The sequence below is a fragment of the Oncorhynchus gorbuscha genome, linkage group LG23 (genome assembly GCF_021184085.1).
Source record: "Oncorhynchus gorbuscha isolate QuinsamMale2020 ecotype Even-year linkage group LG23, OgorEven_v1.0, whole genome shotgun sequence".
NCBI classification, from domain to species: Eukaryota; Metazoa; Chordata; class Actinopteri; order Salmoniformes; family Salmonidae; genus Oncorhynchus; species Oncorhynchus gorbuscha.
Genome location: NC_060195.1, coordinates 28,649,841 through 28,669,680, shown reverse-complemented (window position 1 = coordinate 28,669,680; position 19,840 = coordinate 28,649,841). Strand labels below are relative to the sequence as shown.

The window sequence follows — 19,840 nt, the reverse complement described above, 5'->3', positions numbered from 1 at the left end:
CTTGGCCAATGGGTTTGGGGATCATCCCGTATAGCAGATCCTCTGTCTTCTTCGTTGCCAAGTCCAGCATCTTCATACTGTCCTCCACTTCTTCTGTTCCTCCAATCACCACAGGGGGTGACAGAGAGGAGTAACAGCACTGAGTCAATCTGACCATAGACCGTTGGTCGCACCCTATTCCCTTTATAGTGCCAGTACCAGGGCTCTACTGGACTCATGCATACTCAGGTCGTTGATATAGAGACCGGTTTTAAACATGGCACTCAGACTCTCCATTCTGTAGAAGTACACACACAGATCCCAGAGCTATTACCTTTAGTTCAGTGAGCTAACACTGTCTAGAGATAAACATGAACATGCCTATGTTATTACCGGTATGCAGAAATGAACACCTGTAAACAGAGAGAGAGGAAAAACCAGTGTAAAGAATTGTGCATCTGCATTGCTCTGTGGAGTTTTAGGCTGGGAATCTGTAAAACACTTTGTGATGTTAAAAGGGCTTTATAAAATAAATGTGATTGATTGAGGGTGGGTGTATTAAGGTAACTTGATTAAGTAATGTTGTATCTTGTAATGTCACAGGAGGCTGCTGAGGGGAGGACGGCTCATAACAATGTCTGGAAAGGAGTAAATGGAATGGTATCAAACACTGAAGCCAGGTGTTTGATGTGTTCGACACCGTTCCATTGATTCCGTTTCAGACATTACTATGAGCCGTCCTCCCCGATTAAGGTGCCACCAGCCACCTGTGAATGTACTCCAGAGAAGAACAATCACTGGCCAATTAGCTGTACAAGAACCAGACTACCTGATTAAAACCTCATTGGCAGCTAATGATGTGCATAGTAAATGATGTGTGCTCCCTCTCCGGCCTCTAGGTCACCAGGCTGCTCGTTAGGGCACACACCTGTCTGTCACCAGTGGTACGGGTACGCACATAATGACACTCACCTGGAGTCCATCACCTCCGTGATTACCTGCCCTTTATAAGTCTCTCCCTCTGCTGTCTTCCCCAGTCGTCATTGTTCCTGTTTCATGTCGGTGCGCTGTTTGTGTGTCTTGTTTTGGTCATATATTTATTAAGTGTTCACTCCCTGAACTTTCTTCCCGACTCTCAGAGTACATCGTTACAGTGTGCTATGTCGAGGTACTCATTTTGAAGCGCTGCCAAGTTTGAAGAGCATCAGAAACAGAGATAATTGGTGTTGTATAAAAAATTATGATTAACTAACGCTATTGAAGAGAAAAGGGGTAACCAACAAGATATTGGAATAAATGTGTTTGTTTTTTTCATATCCCAACTCCTCCTGAGACACACTCAGAGAGGGGGGTCACGGCCAGGGTCTGCCATTAACAAAGGCTCAATGGCACATTGACAGATTTTTCACCCTGTCGGCTCGGGGCTTCAAACTAGCTACCTTTTTGGTTACTACCCCAGCACTCTAACTGCTAGGCCACCCGCCACCCGGTATGTGTGTGTCTCTTACACAGGGGTTCCCAGGAAGATGATGGACTCCGACTCAGTCATGTATCTCATCTGACCCTTCAGTTTCAGACAGCGGCTGCTATCACTGCGTCAAAAACACACACACGAACACACATTAAGGCAGCCCCCCCCTCACCTCTCTGATTCAGAGGAGTTGGGTTAAATGTGGAAGACACATTTCAGTTGAAGGCATTCAGTTGTAGAAGTGACTAGGTATCCCCCTTTCCCCAGGGTTAGGTTAGTGTTGGTGTGAGAGTGTTTCTCAATCCAGGAGCTGGGGACTCAAAGGTGTGCACATTTTTGTTTTTGCCCTAGCACTAACACAGTCAGGAAGGCATCATTGATCCTCCTCCCATCCAAGTCAGGAAAGACTGGCAATGCCAGAGCCCACGTGGTGCCCTACCATGACCTACATAGAGCACACAGAGATCAATGAAATACGCTAGCTTTTGGCATGGATAGCTAAGCTTTTGGCATGGATAGCTAAGCTTTTAGCATGGATAGCTAAGTTTATAGACTGGATAGCTAAGCTTATAGACTGGATATATTTTAGCATGGATAGCTAAGCTTATAGAATGGATAACTTTTAGCATAGATAGCTAAGCTTTTAACATGGATAGCTTTAAGCATGGATAGTTAAGCTTTTAGCATGGATAGCTAAGCTTTTAACATGGATAGCTTTAAGCATGGGTAGTTAAGCTTTTAGCATGCATAGTTAAGCTTTTAACATGGATAGCTTTAAGCATGGATAGTTAAGCTTTTAGCATGGATAGCTAAGCTTTTAGCATGGATAGCTTTAGTGTGGCTTTAGCACACTGATACAGTACAGTAATTGTGTGTTAATAAATATTAATTTGTTACTCAAATTACTAACAAAGTACTTTGTTCCTTTACAACGAGGCAATGCTGATGATAGTAAATATCCAGATGATATCAGAGTGGTCTTCAGGGGAGGAGAAGACTGATGGTTTACCTGTCTTAAGGCAATGTTGAAGGGGAAGACTTCGATGAAGCTGGTGATAGGCAGAGTCTCCAGCTCCTCCTCATCCTCCTTCGTGATGTAACAGCAAGGGGTTGTTAAAATTAAACCGGGAAGAAAATACAAACATCACAGGCCATTTAGAAAACCCCACATCACTTCCTCATGCACTCTACACATGACATATCATGCCAACTATAACCAGGTTTCCATCCAACCTTTTACACAGATTACAGTACACGTCGGCAAAAGAATGTAATGACAAATCAAAATGATCTTTTGTCCATAATAATCTCATCATGTAGGCTATACCCGCACGGTATCTGCCAGCTGTTGGCTAAGGCACACTTGCAAAACCATAGTGGGCACATTTGCTATATAACACAACATTTTTAGTGACAAAACATCAGTAGAGTTGAAAATGCAATGGAAACCCATTTAACTTGTATTTTTTATCATGTTCAATGCATGAATTTAAGTGCAAAAGTTATTTTTATGTTTTATGTTGTTCATGTTGTCATGCACAGACTTGAATCCATAACAAGTCGATTTGATGGAAATACATATCTGGTTGGAAAATATCACATATTGTTTTATTTAAAAAAAATCTGTTGCCAACTGTATGGTAACCTAGCTCTAGCTAGTGAAACTTTTTGAAAAGCTCTACATACAGTTGACGTCTGAAGTTTACATACACATTAGCCAAATACATTTAAACTCAGTTTTTCACAATTCATGACATTTAATCCTCGTAAAAATTCCTTGTTTTAGGTCAGTTAGGATTACCACCTTATTTTAAGAATGTGAAATGTCAGAATAATAGTAGAGAAAATGAATTATTTCGGCTTTTATTTCTTTCATCATAACCCTAGTGGGTCAGAAGTTTATATACACTCAGTTAGTATTTGGTAGCATTGCCTTTAAATTGTTTAACTTGGGTCAAACGTTTCAGGTAGCCTTCCATTGCGTTTCGCCCTGTCCTGTCGTGTTTTTGCTGTGATTGTGTTCGCCCTGTCCTGTCGTGTTTTTGCCTTCATCAACCCTCCTCCAGGTGCGCTCACAACGTTAGAGCGGAGGAACGCTGGACTCGGCAAGCTGGGATGAGAACAGAGGAGTTTCTGGCTTCCCACAATAAGTTGGGTGAACTATTCCTCCTGACAGAGCTGGTGTAACTGAGTCAGGTTTGTAGCTTCCTTGCTCTCACACGCATTTTCAGTTCTGCCCACACATTTTCTATGGGATTGAGGTCAGGGCTTTGTGATGGCCACTCCAATAGCTATGCTTGGGGTCATTGTCCATTTGTAAGACCCAAGCTTTAACTTCCTGGCTGATGTCTTGAGATGTTGCTTCAATATATCCACATAATTTTCCTTTCTCATGTTGTCATCTATTTTGTGAAGTGCAGCAGTCCCTCCTGCAGCAAAGCACCCCCACAACATTATGCTGCCAGACCTGTGCTTCACAGTTGGGATGGTGTTCTTCGGCACAATCCGTCCTGGCTGCATGCCCACCCTAGCACGGCCACTGAGGGGAGCTTGCACAGAGCGCACAGGACTGTAGCTGCGCACCGAAGGCATGGTGCGCAGAACCAGATAACACGGTGCTTGACCAGTCATTCTCTCCCCAAGGTAAGCATGGGGAGTTGGCTCAGGTCTACAACCTGACTCCGCCAATCTCCCCGTCTGCCCCCAATTTTTTTTTGTTGGGTGGGGGCTGCCTCGTGCTTGCTTCGTTGCCGTGACTCCCTCGCTGCTTCCACCTGTTCCCATGGGAGGCGATCCCTTCCGGCCAGGATCTCCTCCCACGTCCAGGATCCTTTGATGTCCAGGATGTCCTCCCATGACCAGTCCTCCTGACCACGCTGCTTGGTCCGTTTGTGGTGGGATCTTCTGCAACGTCTGTCGTCGGAAGGAGACCAAGGTGCAGCATGGTAAGTGTTCATGATTCTTTATTTACTCATAACACCAAACCAAAACAACATAAGAATAACGAACGTCACGTTCTGTAGGCTTCACAGAGTTAACAAAAAACAAGATCCCACATTCACCAAAAGGAGAATGGCAACTTATATGTGATCCCCAATCAGAGGCAACGATAAACAGCTGATTGGGAACCACACTCGGCAAAAAACAAAGAAATAGAAAACATAGAAATAAAGAAACTAGAATGCCCACCCTAGTCACACCCTGGCCTAACCAACATAGAGAATAAAAGCCTCTCTATGGCCAGGGCGTGACAACGTCCATCTCTAGGAGACAGTACGCATCTCCTTCCTGAGCGGTATGACGGCTGCGTGGTCCCATGGTGTTTATACTTGCGTACTATTGTTTGTTCAGATGAACGTGGTACCTTCAGGCATTTGGAAATTGCTCGCAAGGATGAACCAGACTTGTGGAGGTCCACATTTTTCTTCTGAGGTCTTGGCTGATTTCTTTTGATTTTCCCATAATGTCAAGCAAAGAGGCACTGAGTTTGAAGGTAGGCCTTGAAATACATCCACAGGTACACCTCCTAATGACTCAAATTATGTCAGTTATCCTATCAGAAGCTTCTAAAGCCATGACATAATTTTCTGGAATTTTCCAAGCTGTTTAAAAGGCACAGTCAACTTAGTGTATATAAACTTCTGACCCACTGGAATTGTGAATTGTGAACAGTGAATTGTGAACAGTGAATTATGAGTGAAATAATCTGTCTGTAAACAATTGTTGGAAAAATGACTTATGTCAGTAGATGTCCTAACTGACTTGCCAAACAGAAATTTGTGGAGTGGTTGAAAAACGAGTTTTAATGACTCCAACCTTAGCGTATGTATTTTTTACTTCAACTGTGGATGAAATCCATGATTATCAATTTTATGAATCTAATGCAGGTTGATTTGTTTAAAAAGTGTTTCTGACCTCATGGTGACGTGTGAGTAGTCCCCTGTTCAGACAGCACCCCCACATGGATGTCTGTGTCGTAGAACTGTTTCTCCATCTGCCTCAACTGGCCTATGGTGTAGTGCAGGTAGCCTGTGTGCTTACTCCTACAGGACAGAGAGGGAAGGGGAGGGGAGGGGTGAGAGTGTCGTTGGTGAATGGTTGGTGGAGTAATACTGTTATCTCTCTCATCTCTCTCTCTTTCTCCTCTCTCTCTCTCTCTCTCTCTCTCTCTCTCTCCTCTCTCTCTCTCCTCTCTCTCTTCTCTCGCTCTCTCTTTGTTCTTCTCTCTGTCTCCTCTCTCCCTCCCTCTCTCCTCTCTCTGTCTCCCCTCTCTCCTCTCTCTCTTCTCTCTGTCTCCTCTCTCTTCTCTCGCTCTCTCTTTGTTCTTCTCTCTGTCTCCTCTCTCCCTCTCTCTCTCCTCTCTCTGTCTCCTCTCTCCATCTCTCTCTGTCTCCTCTCTCCCTCTCTCCATCTCTCTCTGTCTCCTCTCTCCCTCTCTCTCTCCTCTCTCTGTCTCCTCTCTCCCTCTCTCTCTCCTCTCTCTGTCTCCTCTCTCTCTCCCTCTCTCTCTCTCTCTCTCTCTCTCTCTCTGTCTCCTCTCTGTCTCCTCTCTCTTCTCTCGCTCTCTCTTTGTTCTTCTCTCTGTCTCCTCTCTCCCTCTCTCTGTCTCCTCTCTCTTCTCTCGCTCTCTCTTTGTTCTTCTCTCTGTCTCCTCTCTCCCTCTCTCTCTCCTCTCTCTGTCTCCTCTCTCCATCTCTCTCTGTCTCCTCTCTCCCTCTCTCCATCTCTCTCTGTCTCCTCTCTCCCTCTCTCTCTCCTCTCTCTGTCTCCTCTCTCCCTCTCTCTCTCCTCTCTCTGTCTCATCTCTCTCTCCCTCTCTCTCTCCTCTCTCTGTCTCCTCTCTCTCTCTCTCTCTCTCTCTCTCTCTCTCTCTCTCTCTCTCTCTCTCTCTCTCTCTCTCTCTGTCTCTCTTCTCTCGCTCTCTCTTTGTTCTTCTCTCTGTCTCCTCTCTCCCTCTCTCTCTCCTCTCTCTGTCTCCTCTCTCCATCTCTCTCTGTCTCCTCTCTCCCTCTCTCTCCTCTCTCTGTCTCCTCTCTCTCTCCCATCTCTCTCTCCTCTCTCTTTCTCTCCTCTGTCATTTACATTTCAATTTAAGGGGAATTGTATGGGAAACATGTTTGCATTGCCAAAGCAAGTGAAATAAATAAACAATACAAAATTAGCAGTAAACATTACAATCACAAAGACATTGTCCTATTAAGTCAATATACAGTGCTACAATGATGTGTAAATAGTTAAAGTACAAAAGGAAAATTAATTAAAAATATATATATATAACTTGTTTCTACAATGGTTCCCCTTTTCCTGTGGAAACAGATCATAAATCTTCCTGCTATGATTGCACACTGTAGTATTTCACCCAATATTATATGGGAGTTTATCAAAATTGGATTTGTTTTCAAATTCTTTGTGGGTCTGTGTAATCTGAGGGAAATATGTGTCTCTATGGTCATACATTTGGCAGGAGGTTAAAAAGTGCAGCTCAGTTTCCACCTAATTTTGTGGGTAGTGTACATATAGCCTGTCTTCTCTTCAGAGCCAGGTCTGCCTTCGGCGGCCTTTCTCAATAGCAAGGCTACACTCACTGAGTCTGTACATAGTCAAATTTCAGGTATTCTGCCACATGTACTCTCTGTTTAGGGAGAATAAATAGAATTCTAGTTTGCTCAGTTGTTTTGTGAAGTCTTTCCAATGTAATTATCTTTTTGTTTTCTCATGATTTGGTTTGGTCTAATTGTGTTGCTGTCCTGGGGCTCTGTGGGGTCTGTTTGTGTTTGTGAACAGAGCCCCAGGACCAGCTTGCTTAGGGGACTCTTCTCCAGGTTTATCTCTCTGTATGTGATGTATTTGTTATGGAAGGATTGGGAATCGCTTCCTTTTAGGTGGTTGAAACAATTTAACGTCTCTTTTCTGGATTTTGATCATTAGTGGGTATTGGCTTAATTCTACTCAGCATGCATTATTTGGTGTTTTACGTTGTACACAGAGGATATTTTTTACAGAACTCTGCATGCAGTCTCAATTTGGTGGTTGTCCCATTTTGTGAATTCTTTATTGGTGAGCGGACCCCAGACCTCACAACCACAAAGGGCAATTGGTTCTATAACTGTTTCAATTATTTTTAGCCAGATCCTAATTGGTATGTTGAATTTTATGTTCCTTTTGATGGCATATAAGGCCCTTCTTGCCTTGTCTCTCAGATCGATCACAGATGTGTGGAAGTTACCTGTGACGCTGATGTTTAGGTATGTATCGTTTTTGTGTGCTCTAGGGCAACGGTGTCTAGATGGAATTTTTATTCATGGTCCTGCTAACTGGACCTTTTTTGTAACACCATTATTTTTGTCTTACTGAGATTTACTGTCAGGGCCCAAGTCTGACAGAATCTGTGCAGAAGATCTAGGTGCTGCTGGAGGCCCTCCTTGGTTGGGGACAAAAGCATCAGATCATCAGCAAACAGTAGACATTTTGACTTCAGATTCTAGTAGGGTGAGGCCGGGTGCTGCAGACTGTTCTAGTGCCCTCAACAATTTGTTGATATATATGTTGAATTGGGTGGGGCTTAAACTGCATCGCTGTCTCACCCCCGGCCTTCTGGAAAGAAATGTGGGTGTTTTTTGCCAATTTTAACCACACACTTGTTGTTTGTGTACATGGATTTTCTGTCGTATGTCTTTCCCACAACACCACTTTCCTTAAATTTGTATTGAAGACCCTCATGCCAAATTGAGTCAAAATCGTTTTTGAAATCAACAAAGCATGAGAAGACTTTGCCTTTGTTGTGGTTTGCTTGTTTGTCAATGTGCAGGGTGAATACGTGGTCTGTCGTACGGTAATTTGGTAAAAAGCCAATGTGACATTTGCTCAGTACGTTGTTTTTCGCTGAGGAAATGTATGAGTCTGCTGCTAATGATAATGCAGAGGATTTTCCGAAGGTTGCTGTTGACGCATATCCCATGGTAGTTATTGGGGTCAAATTTGTCTCCACTTTTCTGAATTGGGGTGGTCAGTCCTTGGTTCCAAATATTGGAGAAGATGCTAAGGATGATGTTAGAGTTTAAGTATAGCCAATTGGAATTTGAGGTCTGTATACCATCAACCCCAAAGGCCTTTTTGGGTTGGAGGGTTTGCATTTTGTCCTGTTGTTCATTCAGTGTAATTGGAGAATCCAGTGGGTTCTGGTACTCTTTAGTAGTTGATTCTAATATTTGTATTTGATCATGTATATGTTTTTGCTGTTTATTCATTGTTATAGAGCCATAAAGATTGGAGAAGTGGTGTATCCATACATCTCTGTTTTGGAGAAGTGGTGTATCCATACATCTCTGTTTTGGAGAAGTGGTGTATCCATACATCTCTGTTTTGGAGAAGTGGTGTATCCATACATCTCTGTTTTGGAGAAGTGGTGTATCCATACATCTCTGTTTTGGAGAAGTGGTGTATCCATACATCTCTGTTTTAGAGAAGTGGTGTATCCATACATCTCTGTTTTGGAGAAGTGGTGTATCCATACATCTCTGTTTTGGAGAAGTGGTGTATCCATACATCTCTGTTTTGGAGAAGTGGTGTATCCATACATCTCTGTTTTGGAGAAGTGGTGTATCCATACATCTCTGTTTTGGAGAAGTGGTGTATCCATACATCTCTGTTTTGAAGTGGTGTATCCATACATCTCTGTTTTGGAGAAGTGGTGTATCCATACATCTCTGTTTTAGAGAAGTGGTGTATCCATACATCTCTGTTTTGGAGAAGTGGTGTATCCATACATCTCTGTTTTAGAGAAGTGGTGTATCCATACATCTCTGTTTTAGAGAAGTGGTGTATCCATACATCTCTGTTTTGGAGAAGTGGTGTATCCATACATCTCTGTTTTGGAGAAGTGGTGTATCCATACATCTCTGTTTTAGAGAAGTGGTGTATCCATACATCTCTGTTTTGGAGAAGTGGTGTATCCATACATCTCTGTTTTAGAGAAGTGGTGTATCCATACATCTCTGTTTTGGAGAAGTGGTGTATCCATACATCTCTGTTTTGGAGAAGTGGTGTATCCATACATCTCTGTTTTGGAGAAGTGGTGTATCCATACATCTCTGTTTTAGAGAAGTGGTGTATCCATACATCTCTGTTTTGGAGAAGTGGTGTATCCATACATCTCTGTTTTGGAGAAGTGGTGTATCCATACATCTCTGTTTTGGAGAAGTGGTGTATCCATACATCTCTGTTTTAGAGAAGTGGTGTATCCATACATCTCTGTTTTGGAGAAGTGGTGTATCCATACATCTCTGTTTTGGAGAAGTGGTGTATCCATACATCTCTGTTTTAGAGAAGTGGTGTATCCATACATCTCTGTTTTAGAGAAGTGGTGTATCCATACATCTCTGTTTTAGAGAAGTGGTGTATCCATACATCTCTGTTTTGGAGAAGTGGTGTATCCATACATCTCTGTTTTGGAGAAGTGGTGTATCCATACATCTCTGAATTGGATAGATAACTCTTCATGTTCTTGTTTGTTTAGAATTTTCCAATTTTCCCAGAAGTGGTTAGATTCCTACTGATCATGTCACACAAAGCTGCCACAACTGTCAGTAAGTCTTAGGGTTCTTCCGGCGCCGACTGAGATGGCCGCCTCGCTTCGCGTTCCTAGGAAACTATGCAGTTTTTTGTTTTTTTACGTGTTATTTCTTACATTAGTACCCCAGGTCATCTTAGGTTTCATTACATACAGTCGAGAAGAACTACTGAATATAAGATCAGCGTCAACTCACCATCAGTACGACCAAGAATATGTTTTCCGCGACGCGGATCCTGTGTTCTGCCTTACAAACAGGACAACGGAATGGATCGCATGCAGCGACCCAAGGAAACGACTCCGAAAAAGAGGGAAACGCGGCGGTGTTCTGGTCAGACTCCGAAAAAGGGCACATCGCGCACCACTTCCCAGTATTCTTCTTGCCAATGTCCAGTCTCTCGACAACAAGGTTGATGAAATCCGAGCAAGGGTGGCATTCCAGAGGGACATCAGAGACTGCAACGTTCTCTGCTTTACGGAGACATGGCTTACTGGGAAAACGCTATCCAGGGCGGTACAGCCAACGGGTTTCTCCACGCATCGCGCCGACAGAAACAAACATCTATCTGGTAAGAAGAGTGGAGGAGGCGTATGCCTCATGACTAACGGGACATGGTGTGATGAAGGAAACATACAGGAACTCAAATCCTTCTGTTCACCTGATTTAGAATTCCTCACAATCAAATGTAGACCGCATTATCTTCCAAGAGAATTCTCTTCGATTATAATCACAGCCGTATATATCCCCCCCCAAGCAGACACATCGATGGCTCTGAACGAACTTTATTTAACTCTTTTCAAACTGGAAAACATTTATCCGGAGGCTGCATTCATTGTAGCTGGGGATTTTAACAAAGCCAATCTGAAAACAAGACTCCCTAAATTTTATCAGCATATCGATTGCGCAACCAGGGGTGGTAAAACCTTGGATCATTGTTACTCTAACTTCCGCGACGCATATAAGGCCCTGCCCCGCCCCCTTTCGGGAAAGCTGACCACGACTCCATTTTGCTGATCCCTGCCTACAGGCAGAAATTAAAACAAGAGGCTCCCACGCTGAGGTCTGTCCAACGCTGGTCAGACCAAGCTGACTCTACACTCCAAGACTGCTTCCATCACGTGGACTGGGACATGTTTCGTATTGCGTCAGATGGGAATATTGACGAATACGCTGATTCGGTGTGCGAGTTCATTAGAACGTGCGTCGAAGATGTCGTTCCCATAGCAACGATAAAAACATTCCCTAACCAGAAACCGTGGATTGATGGCAGCATTCGCGTGAAACTGAAAGCGCGAACCACTGCTTTTAATCAGGGCAAGGTGTCTGGCAACATGACTGAATACAAACAGTGCAGCTATTCCCTCCGTAAGGCTATTAAACAAGCTAAGCGTCAGTACAGAGACAAAGTGGAATCTCAATTCAATGGCTCAGACACAAGAGGCATGTGGCAGGGTCTACAGTCAATCACGGACTACAAGATGAAACCCAGCCCAGTCACGGACCAGGATGTCTTGCTCCCAGGCAGACTAAATAACTTTTTGCCCGCTTTGAGGACAATACAGTGCCACTGACACGGCCTGCAACGGAAACATGCGGTCTCTCCTTCACTGCAGCCGAGGTGAGTAAGACATTTAAACGTGTTAACCCTCGCAAGGCTGCAGGCCCAGACGGCATCCCCAGCCGCGCCCTCAGAGCATGCGCAGACCAGCTGGCCGGTGTGTTTACGGACATATTCAATCAATCCCTATACCAGTCTGCTGTTCCCACATGCTTCAAGAGGGCCACCATTGTTCCTGTTCCCAAGAAAGCTAAGGTAACTGAGCTAAACGACTACCGCCCCGTAGCACTCACTTCCGTCATCATGAAGTGCTTTGAGAGACTAGTCAAGGACCATATCACCTCCACCCTACCTGACACCCTAGACCCACTCCAATTTGCTTACCGCCCAAATAGGTCCACAGACGATGCAATCTCAACCACACTGCACACTGCGGACCTAACCCACCTGGACTAAAGAAGGAATACCTATTTTGTGAGAATGCTGTTCATCGACTACAGCTCGGCATTCAACACCATAGTACCCTCCAAGCTCATTCAACTTATCCCTGACCGCTGGCTACGTCCTCTGAAAAACCTCATCCACCTCTGGCCTGGCCCCTACCACTGAGGAAGGACTGTTCGCTGCTCTGTCGTCAACAACTACAGACCAGTATCCCTTCTTTCTTTTCTCTCAAGCTCTCGAGACCCTGGGTCTCGACCCCGCCCTGTGCAACTGGGTACTGGACTTCCTGACGGGCCTGTCATAACCCCAGGTGGTGAGGGTAGGCAACAACATCTCCTCCCCGCTGATCCTCAACACGGGGGCCCCACAAGTGGTGCGTTCTGAGCCCTCTCCTGTACTCCCTGTTCACCCACGACTCGCTGTTGGCTGGGCTCCTGCTGTGCCATTCCCCTACAACTCATGGCCACGCACGCCCAACTCAATCATCAAGTTTACCTCCAGGGACGCCCTACACCCAACACAACAGTGGTAGGCTTGATTACCAACAACAGGACAGCGAGACGGCCTACAGTGAGGAGGTGAGGGTTCCCCTCATAAGGTGAATGCACCATTTGAGTGTGGTGTCTTAAATGTAAATGTAATGGAAAATAACCTCACACTCAACGTCAACAAAACTAAGGAGATGATTGTGGACTTCAGGAAACAGCAGAGGGAACACCCCCTATCCACATCGATGGAACAGTAGTGGAGAGGGTAGCTAGTTTTAAGTTCCTCGGCATACACATCACAGACAAACTGAATTGGTCCACTCACACTGACAGCGTCGTGAAGAAGGCGCAGCAGCGCCTATTCAACCTCAGGAGGCTGAAGAAATTCGGCTTGTCACCAAAAGCACTCACAAACTTCTACAGATGCACAATCGAGAGCATCCTGGCGGGCTGTATCACCGCCTGGTACGGCAACTGCTCCGCCCTCAACCGTAAGGCTCTCCAGAGGGTAGTGAGGACTGCACAACGCATCACCGGGGGCAAACTACCTGCCCTCCAGGACACCTACACCACCCGTTGTTACAGGAAGGCCATAAAGATCATCAAGGACATCAACCACCCGAACCACTGCCTGTTCACCCCGCTATCATCCAGAAGGCGAGGTCAGTACAGGTGCATCAAAGCTGGGACCGAGAGACTGAAAAACAGCTTCTATCTCAAGGCCATCAGACTGTTAAACAGCCACCACTAACACTGAGTGGCTGCTGCCAACACACTGTCATTGACACTGACCCAACTCCAGCCATTTTAATAATGGGAATTGATGGGAAATGATGTAAATATATCACTAGCCACTTTAAACAATGCTACCTTATATAATGTTACTTACCCTACATTATTCATCTCATATGCATATGTATATACTGTACTCTACATCATCGACTGCATCCTTATGTAACACATGTATCACTAGCCACTTTAACTATGCCACTTTGTTTACTTTGTCTACACACTCATCTCATATGTATATACTGTACTCGATACCATCTACTGTATGCTGCTCTGTACCATCACTCATTCATATATCCTTATGTACATGTTCCTTATCCCCTTACACTGTGTATAAGACAGTAGTTTTGGAATTGTTAGTTAGATTACTTGTTGGTTATCACTGCATTGTCGGAACTAGAAGTACAAGCATTTCGCTACACTCGCATTAACATCTGCTAACCATGTGTATGTGACAAATAAAATTTGATTTGATTTGATTTGATTCTATGGATTCTTCAAGTTTTAGTGATTCACCGTAGTGAAGGCACAGGCTCAGGTTTTTGTTTGGATAGGTTTCTCAATTTTTTCTTAGGTTTTTGCATTCTTCATCAAGCCATTTGTCATTGTTCATTTTCTTAGGTTGTCTGCTTGACATTTTTAGATTTGATAGGGAAGCTGAGAGGTCAAATAAGCTGTTTAGGTTTTCTACTGCCAAGTTTGCACCTTCACTGTTACAGTGCAACATTTTTTCGAGGAAATTGTCTAAAAGGAATTGAATTTGTTGTTGCCTAATTGTTTTTTTGGTAGATTTCCACACGTTTCTGCTTCATATCTATAGCATTTCTTTATTATAGTAAATTTTATTTAGTTCCTTTGGCTTTGATGCCTGTTTTGCTGTGATTTTGCTGTGATCTGATAGGGCTGACTGTGAACGCTCTAAGAGACTCTGAGTTGAGGTCAATGATAAAGTATTATACAGTACTCATACCAAGAGATGAGCTATAGGTGTACCTACCATAGGAGTCCCCTCGAAGCCTACCATTGACTGTGTACATACCCTGGATCCGACAGAGCTGCAGGAGTTGTGACCCGTTTTTGTTGGTTATGTTGTCGTAGTTGTGTCTCGGGGGGCATATGGGGGAGGGAATGCTGTCAACTCCAGGTAGGTGTTTGTGTGTGCTGAGGGTGTCGGATTCTTGTCCAGTTCTGTCATTTAGGTCGCCACAGACTAGTACATGTCCCTGAGACAGGAAATCTCCCCCTCTAGGAGGGAGAAGCTGTCATCGTTAAAATATGGGGATTCTAGTGGGGGTTTCTAGCCAGATGTAAAATGTTCCTGTTTTGACTAATTTAATAGAGTGGGTTATGTCTGTTCTATACCAAATTAGCATACACACTGAGTATCTTCCCTGTTTCAGAGCTGGTAGATTGGTGTGTGGGACTACCAACTCTCTGTAACATAGAGGGCAACCAGTGGGTCTGTCTCCTTTATACCATGTTTCTTGTAGGATGACAATGTCTGTATTTCAATTTCTGGGTTACTGGGTTACTGCTCTTTAGGCCAAAGGCAGATGACCTCAGACTTTGTATATTCCAGGATGAGATAGTAAAAACCTTGTGTTCCATTGTGTCTAGTGTTGATTTTGTGTGGTTTAGGCCCGGACCATCACAGTAGGTGTGAGCAGAGCATGTTGATCATCTGATACATACCTCTTAGGTCACAGGATGGGGCTTGGGCAGGTGTAATCATGGGGGTTGGGCCTGTTACTCTGGTCACAGCGTGGGCATATGTCCTGCTGTCATGATGAGGTCCTTTCCACAGGGGTGGGGGGCAAGGGGTGGGCAGAAGAGGCATAGGTCTGATGTGGGGGGGGCCTATAAGAGTTTGGCCACGGTTTGTTTGGGGTGGTCTTAGCTGGTTGGGGTGTGGCTGGTGATGCTGTGGTCTGGGTGTAGGTCCTCTTGGCATGGGTTCTCTCAGGAAAGGTCCTTCGGGAGGGTGTCGCGCTGGTCTGGGCGGGGGGTCCGTTGCTCTGTTGCTCCTGTGTGAGGTGCTGGGTCTATGGTTGAGAGTGACGTCCTTCAGGGTCCTGGCAAAAGTTGGGATTGCTGCCTTGTAGAGGTGGACCTGGTCGTAAAGGCTGTTCAAGTCCAGAGTGGAGTGGTGGGCCAGATATATATATATATTAGGTTTTGAGGCACAGTCTCGCAAAATGCCTGGATTCACCTGCTGTATGGTGGCAGGGTGAAAGTAGTTTTGTGGTAGCAGGGTGGAGATAACCACTTGTGCGTTGGGGAAAGTGGAAGAAGCTTTTTCAATCACTGCCTTGAGTGCTGTTGTCACTCTTTCCTGCTGGGCCCTCAGGTCATTTGTGCCCGTGTGAATGATGATGCGGCTGGGGGACCCTAGTCTGTCCTCTGACAACAGCTCCAGGGCATGCCTAGTGTTTGGGCACCAGAGTTTAGCCAGTTTGTGTTTGGGAAAAAGTGTACCCTCTTGAACGTATTTGCCATTTGAGTCAATGAGGAGCACAATCTCTGGCTTTTGTGTGTCCTCAGTGGATGTGGGGGGGTTGTCAGGAGGGCTATTGGAGGAGCTGACAGGAGGGCTGGTAGGAGGGGGAGGGGTCTGTTGGGTTGGTGGGTCCTGTGCTGTCTGTCCCGTAGAGGTTGTGGTCTGGGCCTGAGGTGGGCTGTTCTGCTGGCTTGTATGGGGGGGTGTCCTGCTCTCTGTCACACCTCAGCTTTCTGACCTTGTCCTTCAGTGCATCCCTCTCAATGATGGAGGAGCAGTCAGTTGTGGGACCTGGGTGTGTTCAGCACTGGGGGAGAGACTATTCTCATCTGCAGGACAGTTTGAAGAGGTGTGTTCAGCACTGGGGGGGGAGGTTACTATCCTCGTCTGCAGGGCAGTTTGAAGAGATGTGTTCAGCACTGGGGGGGGTGACTATCCTCATCTGCAGGGCAGTTTGAAGAGGTGTGTTCAGCACTGGGGGGGGTGACTATCCTCATCTGCAGGACAGTTTGAAGAGGTGTGTTCAGCACTGGGGGGGGGGGTGACTATCCTCATCTGCAGGACAGTTTGAAGAGGTGTGATCAATGCTGGGGGGTGACTATCCTCATCTGCAGGACAGTTTGAAAAGGTGTGATCAATGCTGGGGGGGTGACTATCCTCATCTGCAGGACAGTTTGAAGAGGTGTGATCAATGCTGGGGGGGTGACTATCCTCATCTGCAGGACAGTTTGAAGAGGTGTGTTCAGCGCTGGGGGAGGGTGACTATCCTCGTCTGCAGGACAGTTTGAAGAGGTGTGTTCAGCTCTGGGTGGGAGACTATCCTCGTCTGCAGGACTGTTTGAAGAGGTGTGATCAGATTCACTCAGGATGGGGGAGTCGTCACAGAGAGAGAGCTTTTCCTGCTGTGCTCTCTCTCTTTGATCCCGTAAAAGTCCTGCTGGAACTGCATGAGGAGGCCCTGCACCATTACTGTACCAGACACAACAGAACACAACCACTCATCACAGACACAATACAAATATATCTAAAACCCTTCTCAACACAACAGAACACAACCAGTCATCACAGACACAATACAGAGATATCTAAAACCCTTCTCAACACAACAGAACACAACCACTCATCACAGACACAATACAGAGATATCTAAAACCCTTCTCAACACAACAGAACACAACCAGTCATCACAGACACAATACAGAGATATCTAAAACCCTTCTCAACACAACAGAACACAACCACTCATCACAGACACAATACAGAGATGTCTAAATCCCTTCTCAACACAACAGAACACAACCACTCATCACAGACACAATACAGAGATATCTAAAACCCTTCTCAACACAACAGAACACAACCAGTCATCACAGACACAATACAGAGATATCTAAAACCCTTCTCAACACAACAGAACACAACCAGTCATCACAGACACAATACAGAGATATCTAAAACCCTTCTCAACAGAACACAACCACTCATCACAGACACAATACAGAGATATCTAAAACCCTTCTCAACAGAACACAACCAGTCATTACAGACACAATACAGAGATATCTAAAACCCTTCTCAACACAACAGAACACAACCAGTCATCACAGACACAATACATAGATATTATTCTGAAGAACAATTAAACCATCAATTAAAAATACATATTTTGGACAGTTTCAGTTTCAGCGCTGGGCCCACCTTGAGGATCCTGTCGTAACCGAACTTTCCAGAACCAGCTCAGAGAAACATAGTCCAGGAGGGAGAGTTTCAATAGGCCAACAGTCCTCTGACATGCACCTGCAACAGAAGATTAAATGAAGGTTAACCCAAGCTCAAAGACTGGGTTCCTTATACATTTTGGTCCAGTTGATTGATGAGTTGTTCAAAATCAAATCGTTTCCTTGTTACCAAGGTCTAAAAGCAATGTGACGTTGCTCTGTATGACTTTACACTGCATTTACAAACACTTTCCTAGGGCACTGTCTAATTTTATTTTGTTATCTATAGCACTACCTTCTGAAGACTTCCTCTTTCCTTCCTTTCCTCCTTGCAGCCAGTGTTTCATCGACAGATCCTCTAGACAATCCGTTTAAAAGGAACCTTCATAACACAAACCTTTGAGCTTCAATGAGTATTGTACTGTTGTCAGCTGTCACTTCCTGGTGATCCTCCAGCTGACAGCAACACCCTGTATAGGGGCCAGCACTCACTAACAGAAGACACAAGTCAAGTGGGTTTCCGCCCCTCTATGTTTTGTGCAAAAGAGTTTGATAATGTATCACTGTCTACTGTTTCAAGAAAGATTATATTTATCTATTCAAAAACATACACTAACCAAAAGGTGTCACATTTTACGTTCAGTGGTGCTAAATTAGCAGGTACAGTGTAATTACATGGTTTTACATTGTTCCATAAACTCTAGACTATATGATGCATTTGGGCAATTTTCAGTAGTTTATGTAGTTGTCAAATTCTGTCTGGGGACTATGAGTCAGGATGACTGGGCTGTTTTCTGTCAGGACAGAGAGGGGACTGTAGAGCCTTTCTAATGGTGAGACAATCCATAAGCAATCTCATGCCTGTTATGGAGAAAACATCCAGAAAAACTCTGCCATTAATCAATGTCCCAAAACAACATTTGGATTACGTTGGTTACGGCTTTAGAAAAGTAGATATTCTAAAATAATGAGTAAGAAGGTTTACATGAAAACAACAGATAATTATTGGACGACCACCTCAAGTGATGGTGATCAGCTACGCTAGAGAAAATGAATGTCTGAGCACTTGTTGCTGACAGCAGTGAGTGGAAAAACACGACTTGTAAGTAATTCAATATGGAAGCACAAGCTCCACAATGCATCAACGGTCTTCTGTGTGTCAGGGAAAATCGCACAGTTGTTAAAATAGAACTCTGCCAGGCACTTTGACCTTTAACCCTTGACCCGCCTATGGCCTTTCCACCCCAATGATCTCATTACCTTGACTGGCACTTCACAGATTCTGCCGTCTATTACTGTGAACCACAGGTGGGCATCTTCCTGATGTCATCCTGCGTGTGTGTGTGTGTGTGTGTGTGTGTGTGTGTGTGTGTGTGTGTGTGTGTGTGTGTGTGTGTGTGTGTGTGTGTGTGTGTGTGTGTGTGTGTGTGTGTGTGTGTGTGTGTGTGTGTGTGTGTATGTGTCTGTGTGTCGACATGTTTAACTATTCTTGTGGGGACCAGAAGATCCCACAAGGATAGTAAACAAACACAAACTTGACCAACTGGGGACATTTTGTTAGTCCCCACAAGGTCAAATGCTATTTCATGGGGGTTTAGGTTTAACCTTAGAATTAGTGTTAGGGTTAGAATTATGTTAAGGGTTAGGGTGAGGAGCTAGGATTAGTTTTAGGGTTAGGAGCTAGGGTTAGGTTTTGGATTAAGGTTAGGGTTAGGGTTAAGGTTAGTGTAAGAGTATGGGTTAGGATTAAGGGTTAGGCAAAATAGGATTTTGAATGGGACTGAATTGTGTCCCCACAAGGTTAGCTGTACAAGATTGTGTGTGGTTTTGTGTGTGTTTGTCATGTCAAGGAGCAGCTGAATGTTTGGTCTCTGTCTCTGAGGGCTCAGTGTCACTGTCTGCACTGAGTCAGCAGCTGTTCTCTCAGCACACACACACATACACAAACACACACACACACACAGAGGGGATCAGATTTTTATTATCAGGGACATAGGAGGGCAGAGATGTAGATCCTTAACCTTACCCCCTACTCCCCCCTCTCATCCCCCTACAAACCCATCTCCTTACAGCCCCCTCCCATCTAGCCCCCTCGCCTCCTGGCTCTCTCACCCCTCGCCTCTGCTAAAATAACCCAGTGAGGTAAGCACCGAGGGATCACTGGTATACAAACTGTTGCCTCGCAGATCAGAAGCGTCAGATTGGGATAGGGAAGCATCCCGGATTCAGGAGGACAAACCACACAGCGATATACTAATCTCATATCACTTCACCTTTACTGCTGAATCTGTGAGAGGAGACAGGCGTGACAGGTAAGACTGAATCA

General features: G+C 44.8%; 1 protein-coding gene across 1 annotated transcript; it reads right to left on the bottom strand.

Annotated features, from left to right (window-relative positions):
* Positions 1-1,457: 1,457 nt before the first annotated feature.
* Positions 1,458-16,238, bottom strand: LOC124010649. The gene is made up of 5 exons (XM_046323319.1): positions 16,175-16,238; positions 14,992-16,020; positions 5,366-5,493; positions 2,460-2,537; positions 1,458-1,571 (listed from the first exon to the last, which is right to left on the bottom strand). Exons 1-3 carry the CDS (start codon positions 16,236-16,238, stop codon positions 5,459-5,461), a joined length of 1,128 nt encoding a protein of 375 aa, XP_046179275.1. The 3' UTR covers positions 1,458-1,571; positions 2,460-2,537; positions 5,366-5,458.
* Between the last annotated feature and the right edge of the window lie 3,602 nt (positions 16,239-19,840).

What these genes read in the sequence shown, in the direction of transcription:
- LOC124010649 (XM_046323319.1), bottom strand. Translation starts at nt 16,238, where the DNA reads ATGAGGATAGTCACCCCCCCCAGTGCTGAACACATCTCTTCAAACTGC. An exon ending in CTGCCCTGCAGACGAGGATA is followed by an intron (nt 16,021 to 16,174) that starts GTAACCTCCCCC and finishes CAGAAAGCTGAG; the next exon opens with GTGTGACAGAGAGCAGGACA. An exon ending in CCCATCCTGTGACCTAAGAG is followed by an intron (nt 5,494 to 14,991) that starts GTATGTATCAGA and finishes TCTGTCCTGTAG; the next exon opens with GAGTAAGCACACAGGCTACC.